Source organism: Mauremys mutica, chromosome 2 (assembly GCF_020497125.1).
Source record: "Mauremys mutica isolate MM-2020 ecotype Southern chromosome 2, ASM2049712v1, whole genome shotgun sequence".
Taxonomy (NCBI): Eukaryota; Metazoa; Chordata; order Testudines; family Geoemydidae; genus Mauremys; species Mauremys mutica.
In genome coordinates this window covers 244,252,237-244,273,286 of record NC_059073.1, presented here as the reverse complement: position 1 = coordinate 244,273,286, position 21,050 = coordinate 244,252,237, and the positions used below count along the sequence as shown (strand labels likewise).

The 21,050-nt window shown below is 44.7% G+C and overlaps 1 protein-coding gene and 1 long non-coding RNA gene across 9 annotated transcripts in view; both read left to right on the top strand.

The window, feature by feature from the left end:
- The first annotated feature begins 930 nt into the window (after positions 1-930).
- LOC123365108 lies at positions 931-9,360 on the top strand. Its single transcript, XR_006577433.1, has 3 exons — positions 931-1,420; positions 2,424-2,523; positions 8,290-9,360. It is a non-coding gene; the product is annotated as an uncharacterized LOC123365108 (long non-coding RNA).
- A 2,480-nt stretch (positions 9,361-11,840) lies between these two features.
- PHF14 (PHD finger protein 14) overlaps positions 11,841-21,050 on the top strand; it is a 286,241-nt gene continuing 277,031 nt past the window's right edge. For 6 of the 8 annotated variants that reach the window (XM_045005266.1, XM_045005265.1, XM_045005264.1 and 3 more), the window contains exons 1-2: positions 11,842-12,178; positions 12,703-12,813. In XM_045005266.1, the coding sequence (XP_044861201.1) occupies positions 11,950-12,178; positions 12,703-12,813 (340 nt within the window). In that variant the 5' untranslated portion in view covers positions 11,842-11,949. Of the gene's footprint in view, positions 12,179-12,702; positions 12,814-21,050 lie in introns of all 8 variants that reach the window. The other 2 variants (XM_045005263.1, XM_045005262.1) reach the window with 2 other exon arrangements.

Genomic DNA, 21,050 nt, shown 5'->3' with positions numbered 1-21,050 from the left:
AGCAGGTCTATGCTTTTTATATTTGTTGCAGCAGATGTTCTTTACATCCCAGATTTCTTCAGAACAACAACAAAAAATCCATCTGAATAATTTGTTGAACGAAGGACTGTGTCTGCTGTTTTACTGAGAAATATATACCACTCAGAAATAACTTCATAAAGGGCCATAAAGTTCCAAAGCCAACTGAAGTCGGTAACAGTTTTTGGATTGGGTACATAGTTTCCATATCTAGTTGGCTCTTAGGTAAAGAGCTTTTGTACTCAGATAGCTCTTTTCTTTAATCATTCATTTACTGTTATTATTCACTATTCTTATTTGTTTATACAGTATGCCGAGGCAGATGTGCTTTACCAACAAAGAGAACCTGCCTGACCTGATGAATTTACAATCTAAGGGCCCTGATGATGATGGCTATTGCTTTTGTTAATAAGACTTACTCAGTTTAGACTATCTGTGTGAGTAAAGGGCTGTGGGATTGTGACTTAAATTAAAACATTACATGTGAACAAATTATTACAGAGACTGGGAGCAAAAGGGCGACAACCAGATGAATTGGGGTATGATTGCATCCTATGCCTGAAGTAGGACCTGACTGGAAGACAAACTCAGCATGTATCCTATTCACTTACAGAATTGTGTGATGTCATTAACTACCATGGGAAACAAAGAATCCTGAACCTTTGCAGGTAAGGGAAGGTAATACATTTGCTTTGACGGTTTACAATTTTTTTAGAGATATAATTATTACGAAGGGAAGCTAGAGACTTCAGACCTCATGATTAACCAGCTTCATTTCTTTCCCCCAGCTGTTCTCAGGGGAGGATTAAAGTAGGATCCCTGGGGTGTGGTTTTACAGTGAGAGGAGGCCCTGATGCAGTGACTAAATGGCCAGCAAGTGATACAGCTTACAGCTAATTGCTACCAGGTAGACACCTGCTGTTGGGACAGGACCCAGAGAGGAGACTATGATCCTGAGTTAGTGGCTCCTCAACCTGTGAAGTCTCATCATAAAGTATTATAAGTGAAAGGAACAATTGAGGCAGTTTTATGGTGTCATTTGTGTATGACTTGGCTACCATCCCCAGCTATTTTGTTAGAGAAGGGAAGATTGTCAGGGACTGGGAGACCCTTTCATTAGGGAGTGAAAGAATGAATAGTTGCAGCTTGCTGCCTGAAATGGGAAGAGGCAGAATGTCATGTCCCTTGTCACGAGACCTGCTGCCCACATCAGGGAGTGAGAGGAAGGATTGTACCTAACTTTGATCTTGGTGTGTTTGATTGTTACGGCAACCTGGGACATTTTTCTGCATCTTTAAGGAGCTTGTATTATAATGAATCTGAACATGAGACGGAATTAAGTCCTGATCCTGAAAACACGTGTACTTTACTTAAGGCAATGGGACTACTCACGTATTTACAGGTAAGTACATTAAAGTTAAGTTAAGTTTGCATTGGCAACCTTTATTCTGGCTTTTCTTAATTGTTGAATGTTTGGCTTTGCAACCTTAATAACATTATGTTAATGTAGCTTTTCTAAAAGTTACATATTCAGTTAGTTTTTTTAAAATGATTTCAGGACTCTTTTAAAGTATATTTGCCACATAATCAAGCAACGGTTAATAATCTGTCATTTAGAACAGGTCACACATTACCAGCGAGAACAGGAATTGTCTGAATTTATGATGGGAACATCCACATCAACACTGTACTGCACTAGACTTTGTAGCAGTCTTCACTTTATTTCAGATTACTATTGTTAGGGACCATTGGTACTAGATGCCCAGCTCTTTGTAATTGTAAACAGCAAAGACATCTGATTTAATCTTTATCTCTCTGTATCTTACCAAGTAAAGATACTAGGAAAAAGAGTAGAGATCACTCAGAAAGGTGCTTGTTGTAATGGTACAGTTAGAGAGTGGAAGATTGAACAGTTCCCTCTGGGGGAAGATGTTTGAAAGAGGTCAGCATCTCTACTGCAGATGGTGGAGTTTTGATGGGTAATAAAAGAGTTTGGTGTTTGCATTCAGACAGAAAGGTTGTGACTTCAACTGTCTGCTCACTGACAGGAAAAAATTCCTTTACATCTAGAATTTCATATTACTGTATTATTTTTCTATTCTGAAATGGTAGAAGGTTAAAACCTGTTTATTTTCTATTCTTCATTTTATTAGATGAATGGAAATACAATTTTAGTGTTTTTCTTTGTTTTGACCTTTCTAAACTGAAGCCACATTTAATGCTCTCATTAAACTAAAAATAATATTTTGTTTGATGATAACTTATATAAGTACCACTGTATGCTCTGCTGAATTGCTATTGTGTAACTCCCTTTACTAATGGGCTTTACTGAACCATAGCAAAGATACCAATGTTTCTTAGAGAAATAGTGCACTCATAGAAACATTATTTCCCTCTTTGTTTAGCAGTAGAAGAACACTAGTTATATGAAGATCAGACTACTTGCTCTTTCAACAGATTGTGCACTTAAAGTACAGACCTAAAAAGAGTAATTGGAATGCTCAGGTAATTGAATGACCTGATATGCTGAATAACCCTAGGTATTTTTATGTAGTTGTGCTAGTGGTGGCTACAATAACATTTTCATTCTAAACTATTATTTTTAGCTGTTTATAACTTTTACTCCTAGGGGAATTCTGCACCACTGCACAATGCAGAATTTGTGCAGAATTCCATGTTTCCCCCCCAGAATTGGGGCTGCAGAACTGCTGGTTGCCACTAGGGGCCATTGGACTCTGCAGAGCCCAGCTCAGTAAGCGGAGTGCCCAGCCCAGCAGGGACGGAGGCTCTGCACGCTCTGGCCATCTGGCTTGATCCCTGATGCGTGTGTGTAACACTTTCTTTCTTCCCCTGATCACCTGATGCCCTGGGCAGATTGGTAATATAAATCTGTCACAGTTTTGGTTGAGAATTGCGGAGGCGGGGAGCCCTGCAGAGCGCACCAACTGTTCTGCCTTTGGTATTTCATGTTTGCTCTGTTTGGCACTGTTAGTATTTCTTGTTGAGGATTTTATGATAAAGGTGGTGCCCACCCTCAGCTGTAGTATGCCTGAGAACCGGAGACAGGTTTAGCATTCCTCTCTCCACCCCAGTGGGCAGGGGAAGGGTGCAGGTGGGTACACTCCCGGTTGTAGAAGTCCAGGGTAATAGGAGGAGGACTTAGAGGTTCTTGCTCCAAGCACACAATCCTCGGTGCATACACCCTCAGTCATAGCAGGCCTGAGTTGAAGAGGCCAACTTAGGGTGTCTCGCTCTGCCCGGGAAGGGTTTTGGTGTATGGATCCTCAGTGGTATTCATAGAATCATAGAATCATAGAATATCAGGGCTGGAAGGGACCTCAGGAGGTCATCTAGTCCAACCTCCTGCTCAAAGCAGGACCAATTCCCAACTAAATCATCCCAGCCAGGGCTTTGTCAAGCCTGACCTTAAAAACCTCTAAGGAAAGAGATTCCACCACCTCCCTAGGTAACCCATTCCAGTGCTTCACTACTCTCTGAGTGAAAAAGTTTTTCCTAATATCCAACCTAAACCTCCCCCTCTGCAACTTGAGACCATTACTCCTTGTTCTGTCATCTTCTACCACTGAGAACAGTCTAGATCCATCTTCTTTGGAACCCCCTTTCAGGTAGTTGAAAAGCAGCTATCAAATCCCCCCTCATTCTTCTCTTCTGCAGACTAAACAATCCCAGTTCCCTCAGCCTCTCCTCATAAGTTATGTGCTCCAGCCCCCTAATCATTTTTGTTGCCCTCCGCTGGACTCTTTCCAATTTTTCCACATCCTTCTTGTAGTGTGGGGCCCAAAACTGGACACAGTACTCCAGATGAGGCCTCACCAATGTCAAATAGAGGGGAATGATCACGTCCCTCGATCTGCTGGCAATGCCCCTACTTATACAGCCCAAAATGCCATTAGCCTTCTTGGCAACAAGGGCACACTGTTGACTCATATGCAGTTTCTCGTCCACTGTAACCCCTAGGTCCTTTTCTGCAGAACTGCTTCCTAGCCACTCGGTCCCTAGTCTGTAACAGTGAATGGGATTCTTCCGTCCTAAGTGCAGGACACTGCACTTGTCCTTGTTGAACCTCATCAGGTTTCTTTTGGCCCAGTCCTCTAATTTGTCTAGGTCCCTCTGTATCCTATCCCTACCCTCCAGCATATCTACCACTCCTCCAAGTTTAGTGTCATCTGCAAACTTGCTGAGAGTGCAGTCCACGCCATCCTCCAAATCATTAATGAAGATATTGAACAAAACCAGCCCCAGGACCGACCCTTGGAGCACTCCGCTTGAAACCAGCTGCCAACTAGACATGGAGCTGTTGATCACTACCCATTGAGCCCGACCATCTAGCCAGCTTTCTATCCAACTTATAGTCCATTCATCCAGCCCATACTTCTTTAACTTGCCGGCAATTAGACCAAGTAACATGGAGGAAGGCTTAGCATCTCTCCCTTTGGCCTGGGGGACATTGTAAGCCCCGGTGCTGGCATGGGCAACGTGAAATCTCAAGTGATTAAAGACCTTAAGAGCTGTACTAACAAATTGTAACAACATGTTGAGGAAACAAAAGGGTACAGCTTCGGACTTGGGAGTTCCGCAGTCATGGGCGATGGCATCAACGATGGGTTCAAGGCCAGACGTATGGGCATTAGGGAGTGCGGACATGGCAGTCCAGCTGCCCGGTCAGCTGGCATCATGGGAGGCAGGTGGACCTGATGCCCAAGCCATGGAAGGGGTGACAGAGAGGGAGAGGATCCTGTTTCCTCTTTCAAATGGGGGGTGAGGACCTCTCCTGGTTGGAGAGGGCTCTCACCAGAGTGGGATACAATCCCTGGGGTTCCGTAAAGGAGCTTCAGAAAAGAGTGCAGATTTGGCAGGATTTGTTAGACCTGTATGTTGAGTATGAAAAGCTGAAGGGTAAAAACCTAGGGGCAGCTATGAATTTGGACTGCAGCAGCCATGTGGTATCAAATGTTGTCGGGACAGAAAGAGGAGTTGGGGAGAAGGGAAGAGGTGTGTACCCGACAGCTTTAGGAAACTGAGCAACTGAAAGGGCATTTCACTAACCAGGCAGCAATCCAAGCCTATGCTCAGGACAAATTGCAAGCCCTGAGACAGGACTTCCAGGCAGAAAAGGTGGAACGCACCCACCTGGAAGCACTGACTAAGCAAATACTGGTCCTTCAGGGACTTGTCAAAGATTTGACCATTTGTGCCCAGCATACGCTGCAGCGGCAGTGTGCTCGCCACAAAAAGGAAATTGAATAGTTGAAACGCCAGTTGGCTGTGCATTCTGTCCAGGTGGCAGCCATTACGGCGGGTGAAGGGGGAGAAGGTCGTATGTACGGCACCCCCAGATATGAAGAAGAGCACCCTATGGGGTGATAAGAAAGAGGAAAAGGACCAGGAGGGGTGGGGGCTATTTGAGGAGTCCACCCTACTTGCTAAATTGGTAGTGGAACAAAGCCTGTGCCCATGGAAATGGACAGTTCAACAAGAAAAACAGGATCGGGCCCCGACAAGCAGGCAGGCAACAGATAAAGAAATTGGAAAACAGTTTGGAAGCCCTGAGGGCATAGTGGCAGGACTAAGGAAGCGGTAAGTACTGACATGGAGATTTTAGATTCCTGGAACTATACTTGAAATGGTGAAATCTGAGTTGATGAGGGTGTCATTTTGGGAGATAAGCAAGTGATTTAAAGAAAGAGCCTCTTAGAGTTGGTTGGGCAACTCTCACTTTTTCATGTTCTCTGTATGTATATATATCTCCTCACTATATGTTCCATTCTATGCATCCGATGAAGTGGGCTGTAGCCCACGAAAGCTTATGCTCAAATAAATTTGTTAGTCTCTAAGGTGCCACAAGTACTTCTGTTCTTTTTAAGGAAAGAGTGAGAAGTTAACTCTGTAGATGCGGGAGGAAACTGAGCAGTTGAAGGGTGTGAAAATGTTACAGAGAAAAGAATTCTTGGTTTCTTTGCACCCATTCTGAAGGAAAAATGGGCCCTTTTCAAAGGAATGTCTAAAATAATCTAGGCAAGGAGACTATCTAACTGAAATCATTTGACTAGGGATAATTTAGTAGACAAATTTGCTAAAAGAACACAAGGGGGTTCTATTGGAACTTAATTGCCCCAAATGTATAAAAGAAATGTAATCCATATACAGCTATGTAAAAACAGAGCAGTGTAGCAGGAATGTGCATTTTCCCCAGGACATATGCAGTGTATATTGTAGAAGGGGTAAAAGAAATTCAAACCTACCATGCTACTTAATTAAAATCCTCTGAGGACTCAAAAGGGAGCCACAATAGGTTGTGTTTTTCTTTTCAAATCACTGTGTATGTTTTGGAAGCAGGAGTTAAAAGTTAAAAGTAATCAGAACTCTGGTGAAAGTTGATTGTGTCCCTTTTAAGACAGTTTCTGAGTTGCTGATAGCTTTGGATCCAAAAGCAAGCAAGAAAACGTCTGTGTTAATGCAAATTACCTAACTGATAAAGGTAGAAGCCATTGAAACCTGACCTGCCTATAGAACAAACAAAGGAAAATATGGGGGTAATTCCTCTGTTTTGCCTGCAATCAGCAAGGGTATTTGTAAAAGAAAGGAATATTTTAAGCAATAATCTGCCACCCCAAAGGGGTAGAAACATATTATTTTTGTCTCTCAGAAAACCAGGAAAAGCTGATACCAGCTGAAGAGCAACCCAGACAAAATACTATGAATCTACTGTCACAATAGAAATTGTGTTTTGTGTTCTATATTTTGTCTTGTATTGCAGGGGTCCCCAACCCCCGGGCCGCGGACCGGTACCGGTCCGCGGCCTGTTAGGAACCGGGCCGCGAACCGACCCCTAGCAGCGGCGTGTCTCCGGCGTGACATCAAGCGGCGTGTCTCCAGCGGGGCCCCTGAGCCCCGCCCCCTCAGAGCTGCGTGGTGGGGGGGCGGGGCTGCGAGCTCCGGGCTGAGCTCAGCTGCCTCTGCTCGGCGTGAGCTCCCAGCCCCGCCCCCTCCCCACGCGGCTCTGAGCGGGACGGAGCTCAGGCCCCGCCGGAGGCATGCTGCAGCTGTCGGGCGAGGCGCTGAGGCTCCGGGTGAGGAGGGAGCCGGGGGTAAGAGGCTGGGGCGGGGGGGTTGGCTAAGGGGCAGGGAGTCCTGGGGACAGTCAGGGCACAGAGATGGGGCGGAGGTTGGGGGAGCGGTCAGAGGGCAGGGAATGGGGGGGGTTGGATTGTGGGTGTTCCAGGGGGATCTGTCAGGACTCAGTGGGGGGGGGGAGATAGGGGTTGGGGCAGTCAGGGGACAGGGAGCAGGGGTGGGGTCCCAGGGTGGTGGGGGGTCTCTGGGGGATGGTGAGGGGACAAGGAGCAGGATGGGTCGGGGATTCTGAAGGAGGCGGGCAGTCGCGGGGGCAGGAAGTGGGTGGGGGTCAGATAGGGGGCAGGTCCGCGGAAATTTTTTTTTCGACGAAACCGGTCCCTGGTGCCAAAAAGGTTGGGGACCGCTGTTGTATTGTTTGTCTTGTTGCTAGCACTGTTGTGAATTAAAATAAAATACTGCAGGGAAACATCCTCAGGTAGTAGACACCATATTAGGAGGAACTGGTTTTGAAGCAAAGATATGGAAAGTTAGCCCACTCCTCATATGGCACATGGAATCCTTCTGGCTAAACCAGACCTCAAGCCAGTGGGCTGGGGAGGGAGGGGAGCTATTGGACACCAGAGGTTATACCGAGTGGACTCCTCAAAAGTGGGTGTGCTTGTCCTTGCCTGTTGCTCCAAAGCCCTGTAGTAAAAATGCTTTACTAGGATCCTGTATGTGGGATGAATTGGATAATTATAATTATGAGGAGGGAAAATACCTCCAAAGGCTTTCCCTGGTTCGAACTGCGGAAGGGGCCCAAACCACAATGTGACGTAAGGCTGGAGGGGAGGAGCCGTGGATGCAATGCATAGTCCAGAAAGACACAGTAGGGCCAGAGCAAAATACCTGGCGGATGGCCCCGTACTTCCCATGGTCCCCCGAGGGGCAGACCCTGTTCCTCATGTGATGGCCTGGAGCGGAATGGAAGGCCCTTTGGCATGCAATGGCAATTATTGATCCCTGGATGCAATATCATTGTTGTGACCTCCTGGCAAATGACATCCATGATGGAAGCCAGGAAGGGCTGTAATGAGACAACAAATAATGTAGGGAGTTTTTGGTCTGTGCCTCAGTTTCCCCAATAGGTGCATTCATGTTATTCTCTTTCTTTCCCTTTTGCTTTGTTAACAGGATAGGCAGTAATAGTGAGAGCCCAGGGACACAGGAGTGGTGGGACTGCTCTTGCTGCTTCAAGCCTGCAAAATTCGTCAGGGTGAAACAATACAGATGCCTCCTCCTTTACAGTGTTACAGCACACGTTTAATCTGAAGAAAGCTGCCTTTGCCACAGCCATCTAGATGGGGCATCTATGCCAACAGGGGGATGTGTTATGCTATGTTACTAATAAAGCCAGGAGCCACTTCTGGCTAGTATATGTAATTGATGCTGCCATAACAATTTTGTTTGGGCTATATTGCTATTTATGTAGGAGACCAACAGTCACCCTAGCCACCATGTCAGAGGGAGGATGGAAACCTAAGTGGTGACCCCTCACAACAAAATGTTGATTCCAGGTCAATGGGGGGAATGTCACAACCCAATGGCCCCTTCCCTCATGGGGTCCCCTGTGGAGGAAGATCAGCATTGTATGTTGCTAACGCTGCTGCAAGCATCACAAGGCATTTTGGGAAGAGTCAAAGGTGTGAGTGTGGAGTGAAAGATTCCTTTGCAGGTTGCGAGAGGCCAAAAGGGGGAGGGAGGAAGAGAGCAGAGAACGGACCAACTCGACACTTCAGCTAGCTCCGTCTGAAGATGAGACGCTGGCCCTGGTCCAAGGTCATGGGCTCGATGAGAAATATGCAGCTGCCCAGCCATGAGAAGAGGAGAACTAAGCTGAGCAGGGCTGCAGCAGAGATTGCAGTGAGAACAGTGAGAGCGAATGAGATGGCAAAGACCAATGTGGGGGGAAACACTCACTCAGAGGAAGTGAGGGGAAAACAAATATGGGGGAAAACAAAGTCTCTGAAGCCGGTGTGTTTTGGTAAAGCCAAGGAGGCCACAGCGAGCTGTTTTGGACTGGTACAAAGAGTACCAGGAACAGAGGGCCCTGAACGAAAACACCCCGAAAAGAACCCAGGACTTAAAAACCCTCCCAAGAGCCAAAGCAAGTCAGAGATCACAGCGGACCCTGGTCGACCCATTCACGGGACAAGAACTCCCGTCCACCAGTCCCCCTCTTCTTCTTATGTTACACCCAGGGTTGGCCAGCCTCATATCATGCATATGTGAGTGTGAAAGTGAGTTAGGGCTGGGGCACTAACACTTTCTTTCTTCCTCTGAGTGACGTGGGAGCATTCCGAGCGCTCGCCGCTGTTATTTTATTATTTTATTAATAAAACTTTAAAATTTAGTCAGTTGGTGTGCTCCTCCATCTCCTCCCCGAAAGATCCTGCGGCCTCACTCTGATCACCTGAAGCCCCGGGAAGATTGGTAACATAAATCTGTCACACTATCTTTATTTTTTAGTAGTGTTGGCGGTTTCTAGAGTATGAGATTATAGGTGCTCTTTCTGGTTCTTATAAGTCTCTAAAGAAATAAAATAAATATATCAATTAGTGACTTTTGTGATTCAAAACTGATTCACTGAGTACTTCAGTGTAACTGCCAAAATTTACATACGTCACTGAACAAAGATCTTTTAATGTTGCAGTGTCAAACTCAGTTGATGGGGGACCAAATTAAAATTTTTGTTATGGTTAGTGGGCTGAGATATAAACTTAAGGCTATATACTGCTTCAGTTCACGGTGAACTCCCACTAATGTTATCAGTGTGAGGCTTACACAAGGAGTAAGAGTAGAAAATGGTCTTTATGTATTTAAGAATAAGGGGAAAAATTTAGAATATAGATATATTTACACCAGGCATTCCCAAACCTGATTCGTGGCATGTTCAGGGTAAGCCCCTGGCTGGCATGAGACGCTTTGAGATGCTTTCCGCAGCTCCCATTGGCTGAGAAGGGTGAACTGTGAGCTGCAAGCAGCCAGACCTGCAGACGCTCAGGTAAACAAAGCGTCTCATGGCCAGCTAGGGACTTACCGAGAACAAGCCACGAACTAAGTTTGGGAACCCCTGATTTACACAAAGCACAACTAGTTAGTGGAACTCATTGAAATATGGCATTGAGGTTAAAAGCTTAGTAGGATTCAAAACTGAACTCAAAATTGAGAACATTCACAGTTCTGTTAGTAGTGTTGTCAACTTTGCTATTTTTATTACAAATCTCCACAATATCTGGTGGTTTTTCCTAAAGTCCCAGATCCTGGAGTCACGTGATTACATGAGATTCTCAGATTTTATTGAAAAACAACCCCCCCCAAGCTTTCTAATCCTGATAGTTATGAAGAAACATGTGAAGACATAATACTTAAATAAGACTTGAAAATCCTTAAGGAAAAAAAAATCCCAAAATGTGTTTTTAAAAAATCTCATGGTTTTTAAACCAATCTCATGGTTTTAGAGGTCAGATATATTGTTGGTGTCCCTAGGCCTAAGTAAACCAAAGTTGTGACTTTGGGCCTGAGTGAACCAAAGTTCTTCCATGCTGTGAACTTTAACCAGCCTAAGATGCTAATAAACAGCAAGCAAAATGTGTAACTGTCAGCTTTCTTAGCTTGCCGCTGTAGGACAGCTTAAAACAGCAAAAAGCGGCAGTAAGACAGGGGGAGAAGGGGGAGGAAAATCTGCATGCGTCTGTGCTGTGAAGGCCATAGATAAATATGCGAATGAGAACAGTTCTAACAAGCTACATTATAGTGTTAAGTGTAACTGTTGCAAGGGGGAGGGAAAAGGGGGGAAGAACAAGGGGGGTATAAATGCTGGGACCCCGCCTGCGTGCGGATGTGCAGGATTTGAGAATGCTTTTTCTCCCTGGCACTTTTGAGCTCAAATAAACTTGGTTTGCTTCTCCACCCTGGTGTGTTAATTAGTGCGACGCACACTGGGCAATGAACCCCGCTGTTGCTCCTCCTCGGGCCCTTTGGGCCGGCAACAATATGATGTCTGAAAGATGAGGTTGGCAACACTGCATTAAGCAAGGATGTGGATGGGTGATCAGCTCATGAAGAGGCACCCCTTTCCCCAACCCAGGATCAGGCGTGAGCAGCATTACCAGCCCTTGGGATTTCACCATGAATCTCACAATATTTGTTTTCGTTAAATCCCCAGTTCCTGGTTTCTTGTGATTAGGTGAGACTCTCAGCTTCTTCCCTTTAAAACACTTAAGCTTACAACAAAGCAGTGCGGGGGGCAGGGGTCTTCCCTGGGGAGGCTGTGGCGACAATCACTTACTTTTAAACAAAGTAAGTTTCTAGCCCTCATGGTTGCTCAGATAAGCCTGAACACGTGACCTGTGTGCACCTTGAGCGCTCAGCAGCCAAAAGGAAAACACAAAAGAGCCCAAAATGCATAATTAAAAATTCACTAATCATAATCCAGTCTCACTAGAGGGAGGGCGGGGCGGGGCGGGGGATAAAAGGGTGATTGGTGATTTCTGAACACGTGGCGTTGCCAGTAGTAGTGAGTGAATGAATGAACGGACTGCACCTCAGTCCCTCTGTCCCTGCACTGAAAACCCAGATCAGGATGAAAGCCTGGGCATAGTTAGTCCCAATTCCCCCTCAGACCCTGCACACACACACACAGCCCCCCTCACCCCGCTCCCGCTCCCGCGCGGGGTTAGCAGCAGGCACAGCAGCTCCCAGCGGAGACACCGGGCTGCGGAAGGGCAGGGGCGTCATGGAAGCTTGAACAGCTTCACTGTCCCCTAATGCGCCTGTGCGGGCGTTGTGCGCATGCTCAGTGGGGGCGAGCCGGAGGAGCAAAGCCTGCCCTACGCTGTGGCCGGGATCTGCATCCGGGTCGCGGCTTGCGGCTGTGCCCATTGTCTGGGTTACCGGCCCGGACTCCGCCAGCGCCGGGGCCCTGCGCTGAGGAGCCTGAGGGGTGGGAAGGGGACCGGCGCGTCTGCCGCCGCCGCCGCCCGAGCCCGCCCTTCGCCTCCTTGTCCCGCCGCCGGCTTTAGTAAGTGACTGTCCCCGCCGCCTCCCCGGGAGCCCCCGCTCCGCTCCGTCCCGCCTGCCCGGGCATCCCCCGGGCGAAGAGGCGTCAGCCTCTCGCACCTTCCCTCCCCACAGTGCGAGGCCTTGCCTGCCCCCCGCACCCCCCGGTGGGAGGCATTAGCCACCCCCCTTAGCCTCTCCCTGCCCCCCCCCCTCCCGGGCTGTCCTGCTCCAGTGCGTATTCGTACCAACGAGCTATCATTGCCGAGGGGCCGGGGATGCCCCAACAAAAGATGTATTACCCCAAACCTTTATGTCTCATGTTTCCCCTCCCTCTGTCCCTCCCAGGAGTATTTCAGATCCCTGGCTGTGGGTGGGTGCTGTTGTGTCTCATGCTGTATGATGTTTGTGTGCTGACTGAGCTTTAAACCGTACAACATAGGCAGTTCCTGCCACCAGTTCCTGTATAATCTAAATGTCTTATGCTTAATATAATGTTGATTTTCATTATTATCATATAATAATGAAATTCTTTCCTTTCTACAGTGGATCGCAGTTCGAAGAGGAGACAAGTGAAGCCTTTGGCAGCTTCACTGCTGGAAGCTTTAGATTATGATAGCTCAGATGACAGTGATTTTAAGGTTGGAGATGCCTCAGGTAAACATTTTCCTTCATCTCCCTAATTCAAAATGATTTTGTTTCCATTATTTTTATGAGAAATTATGGCTTTTGGTTTCTCAGCTCATATCTGGAATGGAAGAAGAAGTGGTATTGATAAATCAGTAGACTACACATTGAAATTGTACATTGTGTTTCTGTATAGGATATAAACCTGTTGGAATTTTGGCACCTGAAGCCCAGTAATCTGATTGGTTAACTTGTAATCCTTATCTCTGTGAAATACCTAATGCCTGGTACAGCTTTAAAAAGTATTTTTTTCAAAATAAAAATAGATTGCAAACTGAAAATTAAGCATTAGTTGCTTTCAAAACATTCGCCTTGAAGATCAAACAAGGACCAGCAGGAACAATAAGTATTTTCTGTGCACAAGTGTTTTAATTGTTAGCCTAAATAAAAACTAGGAGCATGTCTACACTACAGTCTATGTCAGGATAACTTATATTGCTCAGGGATATGAACAAATCACCCTGCTGGGCGACATGAGTTACACTGACAAGTTCATGTGCAAGAGCTTTTGCTTCTCCTGACAACATAGTTTCTGCTGTTTGTAGAGGTGTGGGTTTTTTTTTTTTTTAATGCCAACAGGAGAGCTGTCTCCCGTTGGCATAGCGTCTTCACCAGATGCACTGTAGCAGTGCAGCTGCATCAGTACAGCTGCGCTACTGCAGCACTGTATGTGTAGATCTGGCTTTTGTCTAACAAACAAAGTTATGGAAATACCTATTATTTATAATGTTGGACTAACATATTAATGTTAGGCAGTCATTTCCTTCACAGCACCTCTTTGTTCTCGAAAGCAAGAGCTTATCTTTTCTGGATAGCTTTTTTTTCCAAGCCTGGTCCCTGCCAAAAAGTAGAAAACTTGGGAGAAAAAAAAATCAATTTAGATTTATTTGTTTATATTACAGTAGCACCAGAGGACTCAATCAGATCAGTGCTGGGAGCTGTATGAACTCACAAGATAGTCCCTGCCTCAAAAGTTTTACAGTCTAAAGCAGGGGTAGGCAACCTATGGCACGGGTGCCGAAGGCGGCACGTGAGCTGATTTTCAGTGGCACTCACACTGCCTGGGTCCTGGCCACCAGTCCGGGGGGCTCTGCGTTTTAATTTAATTTTAAATGAAGCTTTTTAAACATTTTAAAAGCCTTATTTACTTTACATACAACAATAGTTTAGTTATATATTATAGACTTATAGAAAAAGACTTTCTAAAAACATTAAAATGTATGACTGGCACGTGAAACCTTAAATTAGAGTGAATAAATGCAGACTTGGCACACCACTTCTGAAAGGTTGCCGACCCCTGGTCTAAAGCCCTATTTCTGCAGTCTAATAAATATGTGAAGACCCTTGTATCTGCATGGAATCTCTCTTGAAGCCTAAAAGAAGCCCCAACACAATAACTGATGTAATAAATAAATGGAGGCTGGAGGTGGGAGGAAGAAGCTAAAAGTGGCAGGACCATGTAGATAAATAGACTAGCTATATGCAAGTCATAGAATCATATATAGAAATAAAACAAGAGGTTTAAGGCCTATGACCACTTAGTCTGTCCGACCTCTTGCATAACACAGGCCAAAGAACTTCACCTAGTAATTCTTGCATTAAGCCTAGTGACTTGTAATTTCTACCACATCTCTTGGTAAGCTGTCCCATATTAATGAATTCAGTAATTCCTAATGGGTTCTTGTCCAGCATAGCTCTTTAAACTGATACAGGATTGCAGGTATGCTCTATTTCCCCCCTGGCTTCCCTTCCTCAACTTTACTGTATATTCCGGCGTATAAGACGACTTTCTATATTAAAAAACAACCCCCAAAAATCGGGGGTCATCTTATACGCCGGGTATAAACAGCGGGCGGCTGGGATTTAAAAGGCTCTGTGCTCCCTGCCGCAGCGGGCAGCCCAGAGCCCTCTGACTCCCTGCCGCGGCTGGGATTTAAAAGGCTCTGGGCTCCCCGCCGCAGCGGGCAGCCCAGAGCCCTCTGATTCCGTGCCGCGGCTGGGATTTAAAAGGCTCTGGGCTCCCCGCCGCAGCGGGCAGCCCAGAGCCCTCTGACTCCCCGCCGCGGCTGGGATTTAAAAGGCTCTGGGCTCCCCGCCGCAGCGGGCAGCCCAGAGCCCTCTGATTCCCTGCCGCGGCTGGGATTTAAAAGGCTCTGGGCTCCCCGCCGCAGCGGGCAGCCCAGAGCCCTCTGATTCCCGGCTGCGGCTGGGATTTAAAAGGCTCTGGGCTCCCCCCCTCGGAAGGGGGGGTCGTCTTATAGGGCGAATATAGGCCAAAACCTATATTTTAACTGTAAAATTAGGGGGTCGTCTTATACGCCCCGTCGCCCCTATACGCCAGTAAATACGGTAGTCCCAATTTTAAAGATTCCCCTGGGGATTGTCTTCTTGTAGGAGAGAATTGCAGTAGCACCAGAATGAAACTAATCTACATCTTGTTAATTTTCACTTTAAGCTTCTTTGGAATTAAGGGTTTTTCATCTTGCAGATAGAACTGCTCTAGAAGGAATTGAGTGAAACTAATTATATTGTCAATTTCCAGTGGCAGGCTAGTCACTTTTATTCTGGTGCAATAGCATAGGTGGCATTTATACTGGTGCAGTAGCAAAAGCGGGGTTCTTGGGAGAGGGAGTATGAGACACACAAGGGTAGTGTGAGGATCAGAATGCTCTAGGAGGTGACTGGGAAAGAGGTATATAGAGAGAAAATAATAAAAAATAGGAGTATATTGTATAACTTTCTCAGATTCAGTGAAAAAATAAATTCAGAAGTAAAAATTCCTACTTAAATTGTTATTTTGTATTGGAACCTAAAGACTCCACTTGGATTAAAGGTCCATTGAACTATGGATGTTGTGCAGTTATGAAACTCAGTCTGGGCCCTGAATAGTTACAAATGTTTAAATCTCTACTCCAGTCTAAGGAGTGCGAGTGGGAATACCCTCAAGATGCAACAGAGAAGCCAAGGCTGTTTGTGATCTCTGACAATAAAAGAAGCTTGCTTGTTCTACTCTTAAAATACTTTGGACTTTTTTTGTGTTCAGATCATTCAAATAGCCTTGCTTTAAAATTTTAGAATTGGTATATATAACTTCAATTGGGAGTGCTTACTCTTTGAAATTTTGAAAAGAAAAGAAGTATTTGAAATACAGTTCTGAATGTTTTGAGAGGAAAAGCTTGTCAGTTCCTCAATGGCTTCTATCCCTTTTGTGTTGATTTTTAGTACAATAAGAACGGCCGTACTGGGTCAGACCAAAGGTCCATCTAGCCCAGTATCCTGTCTACCGACAGTGGCCAATACCAGGTGCCCCAGAGAGAGTGAACCTAACAGGTAATGATCAAGTGATCTGTCTCCTGCCATCTATCTCCACCCTCTGACAAACGGAGGCTAGGGACACCATTCCTTACCCATCCTGGCTAATAGCCATTAATGGACTTAACCTCCATGAATTTATCCAGTTCTCTTTTAAATGCTGTTATACTCCTAGCCTTCACAACATCCTCAGGCAAGGAGTTCCACAAGTTGACTGTGTGCTGCGTGAAGAAGAACTTGCTTTTATTTGTTTTAAACCTGCTGCCCATTAATTTCATTTGGTGGCCCCTAGTTCTTGTATTATGGGAATAAGTAAATAACTTTTCCTTAGCTACTTTTTCCACATCACTCATGATTTTATATACCTCTATCACATCCCCCCTTAGTCTCCTCTTTTCCAAGCTGCAAAGTCCTAGCCTCTTTAATCTATCCTCATATGGGACCCGTTCCAAACCCCTAATAATTTTAGATGCCCTTCTCTGAACCTTTTCTTGTGTCAGTATATCTTTTTTGAGATGAGGCGACCACATCTGTACGCAGTATTCAAGATGTGGGCGTACCATCGATTTATATAAGGGCAATAATATATTCTCTGTCTTATTCTCTATCCCCTTTTTAATGATTCCTAACATCCTGTTTGCTTTTTTGACTGTCTCTGCACACTGTGTGGACATCTTCAGAGAACTATCCATGATGACTCCAAGATCTTTTTCCCAATTCGTTGTAGCTAAATTATCCCTCATAATATTGTATGTATAGTTGGGGTTATTTTTTCCAATATGCAGTACTTTATATTTATCCACATTAAATTTCATTTGCCATTTTGTTGCCCAATCACTTAGTTTTGTGAGATCTTTCTGAAGTTCTTCACAGTCTGCTTTGGTCTTAACTATCTTGGGTAGTTTAGTATCATCTTCAAACTTTGCCACCTCACTTTTTTACCCCTTTCTTCAGATCATTTATGAATAAGTTGCATAGGATTGGTCCTAGGACTGACCTTTGGGGAACACCACTAGTTACCCCTCTCCATTCTGAGAATTTACCATTTATTCCTACACTTTGTTCCCTGTCTTTTAACCAGTTCTCAATCCATGAAAGGACCTTCCCTTTTATCCCATGACAGCTTAATTTATGTAAGAGCCTTTGGTGAGGGACCTCATCAAAGGCTTTCTGGAAATCTAAGTATACTATGTCCACCAGATCCCCGTTGTCCACATATTTGTTGACCCCTTCAAAGAACTCTAATAGATTAGTAAGACACGATTTCCCTTTACAGAAATCATGTTGACTTTTGCCCAACAATTTATGTTCTTCTATGTGTCTGACAATTTTATTCTTTACTATTGTTTCAACTAATTTGCCCGGTACTGATGTTAGACTTACCGGTCTGTAATTGCCGGTATTACCTCTAGAGCCCTTTTTAAATATTGGCGTTACATTAGCTATCTTCCAGTAATTGGGTACAGAAGCCGATTTAAAGGACAGGTTCCGCAACTTCACATTTGAGTTCTTTCAGAACTCTTGGGTGAATGCCATCTTGTCCCAGTGACTTGCTAATGTTAGTTTATCAATTAATTCCAAAACTTCCTAGTGACACTTCAGTCTGTAACAGTTCCTCAGATTTGTCACCTACAAAAGCCGGCTCAGGTTTGGGAATCTCCGTACCATCCTCAGCCTTGAAGACTGAAGCAAAGAATCCATTTAGTTTCTCCGCAATGACTTTATCGTCTTTAAGCGCTCCTTTTGTATCTCGATCATCCAGGGGCCCCACTGATTGTTTAGTAGGCTTCCTGCTTCTGATGTACTTAAAAACATTTTGTTATTACCTTTTGAGTTTTTGGCTAGCTGTTCTTCAAACTCCTCTTTGGCTTTTCTTATTACGTTTGTATACTTAATTAGGCAGTGTTTATGCTCCTTTCTATTTACCTCACTAGGGTTTGACTTCCACTTTTTAAAGGATGCCTTTTTATCTCTCACTGCTTCTTTTACATGGTGATTAAGCCACGATGGCTTTTTAAAAATTCTTTTACCGTGTTTCTTAATTTGGGGTATACATTTAAGTTGGGCCTCTATTATGGTGTCTTTAAAAAGTGTCCATGCAGTTTGCAGGGATTTCACTTTAGTCACTGTACCTTTTAATGTCTGTTTGTTTAACCCCCTCATTTTTGCATAGTTTCCCTTTTTGAAATTAAATGCCACAGTGTTGGGCTGTTGAGATGTTCTTCCCACCACAGGGATGTTAAATGTTGTTATATTATGGTCACTATTTCCAAGAGGTCCTTTTATAGTTACCTCTTGGACCAGGTCCTGCGCTCCACTCAGGACTAAATCGAGAGTTGCCTCTCCCCTTGTGGTTTCCCCTACCACCTGCTCCAAGAAGCAGTCATTTAAAGTATCAAGAAATTTTGTCTCTGCATTTTGTCCTGAGGTGACATGTTCCCAGTCAATATGGGGATAATTGAAATCCCCCACTATTATTGAGTTCTTAATTTTGATAGCCTCTCTAATTTCCCTTAGCATTTCATCATCACTATTGCTATCCTGGTCAGGTGGTCGATAATAGATCCCTAATGTTGTATTCTTATTAGAGCATGAAATTACTATCCATAGAGATTCTATGGAACCTGTGGATTCACTTAAGATTTTTGCTTCATTTGATTCTACATTTTCTTTCACATATAGTGCCATTCCCCCCACGCATGACCTGCTCTGTCCTTCTGATATATTTTGTACACCAGAATGATTGTGTTCCATTGATTGTCCTCAGTCCACCAGGTTTCTGTGATGCCTACCATATCAATATCCTCCTTTATCACGAGGCACTCTAGTTCACCCATCTTATTATTTAGACTTCTAGCATTTGTGTACAAGCACTTTAAATACTTGTCACTGTTTGTTTGTCTGTCCTTTTCTGATGTGTCCTATTCTTTATGTGAATGTTTCTCGTCTGATCTGGCCCTTACATTATCCTCTTCCATCCTCTGCTCTTGACTATAACCTAGAGAATCTCTATCAATAGACTCTCCTCTAAGAGAAGTCTCTGTCTGATCCACGTGCTCCTCTGCAGCAGTCAGTTTCCTCCATCTCCTAATTTAAAAACTGCTCTGCAACCTTTTTAATGTTAAGTGCCAGCAGTCTGGTTCCACTTTGGTTTAGGTAGAGCCCATCTCTCCTGTATAGGCTCCCCCCATCCCAAAAGTTTCCCCAGTTCCTAATGAATCTAAACCCCCTCCTCTACTCCATCGTCTCATCCACGCATTGAGACTCTGAAGCTCTGCCTGCCTACCTGGCCCTGCACGTGGAACTCGGAGCATTTCTGAGAATATAAATGTTTAGATTGCTTCCTGTGTTTCATACTAATTAGACAATAATTGTATGGTTGAAAGAGCAGATCTGTGCTGTGTTGAATGTGGTTGATATATGATTTTAAATTAAAACTATGCTTGGTCGGGTTACTTTTTTGATGAAAGAACTGAACTACAAGGGTAAAAGGACTCTGCAACATGTCCAGAGTTTGCCTCACTAATAATACCCTATTATTGATTGAAGAGAAGATTTTTCCTTTAGTTTACAACATTGTTGAATCTGCAATTCATAACACATGGGCAGATCCTTGTGTTCACGTGGAACCCTATTAAATTCCGTGCTGCTCCGTGTGGATCCAGAGGTTTGTCTATGTACAGCAGGGATTGGCAACCTTTGGCACACAGCTTGCCAGGTAAGCACCCTGGCGGGCCGGGACGGTTTGTTTACCTGACGCATCCGCAGGTTCAGCCGATCGCGGCTCCCTCTGGCTGTGGTTCGCCGCTCCAGGCCAATGGGGGCTGCGGAAGCGGCGCAGGCTGAGGGGTGTGCTGGCCGTCGCTTTCCACAGCCACCATTGGCCTGGAGCGGCGAACCGCAGCCAGAGGGAGCCGCGATCGGCTGAACCTGTGGATGCATCAGGTAAACAAACCGGCCTGCCAGGGTGCTTACCCTTGCGGGCCGTGTGCCAAAGGTTGCCGATCCCTGATGTACAGTATGTTGCAGGATCGTGGCCTATATCTCTTTAAGTCTAAGTACTCTTTGGATTTAGAATTCTATGGCTGAACTTTTTGTTTGGAATGGATTCCTTACAAATGTAGATAACCAAATGACTAAAAGTAAGTGGAGAATAACCTTATTATATTGTGCAATATGATTACATTTTCAAATAAATGCCAGTATGTGTGACTTACTCAACAAATAGGCAGTAATGCATGTATTTGGATATGTCACTGTTCAGAAACACACAGAAACAGCTATTTGAAATTACTAAATTTTTTGGTAAAAACCTAAGACGTTCCAGAGGAAAATATGAGGATTTAAATGCATTGAAGTCAAGAAATTCAAAAGTTGGGTTCTCCTCAGTCAGTCACGTTGCATCTATGTATGTGAAGTTATAGATCTTAACAGTCTGTGCAGTAGTATGAGATGCTAAGATACTGCAAACCCTTAATCATGCTCGTTGTCACACTGAAATCAATGGAAGTATGTGCTATAGCAAGGGTTTGCAAGATTGGACTCAACTGTTTAAATAGGTATTTTAACTCCGAAATCTTCCGGATTCTGTTCCTCTGATGCCTTGTATGTGATAAGGTAACTTCCAAAATAAAAGAACAAATTACTTACTGGTTCCAGTGGTAACCCTAGTCTGGACAAGGTTTCCATGGGTAGACCCATTTTTATAACAGTGTCATTTAATCCTGTTTTTAGGCTTTTTATCAAGTGTAACCAACACAGTGGTAAAATGATGGAAGCAATTGATGACTTATCTACTTTAAGGATCCCACTGGTTTTAACATCCATTCAGCTGGACTGGTTTTGGAATTCATAAACTTCCCCAGTCTAGACATGACACTAGTTCTCAACCTTAG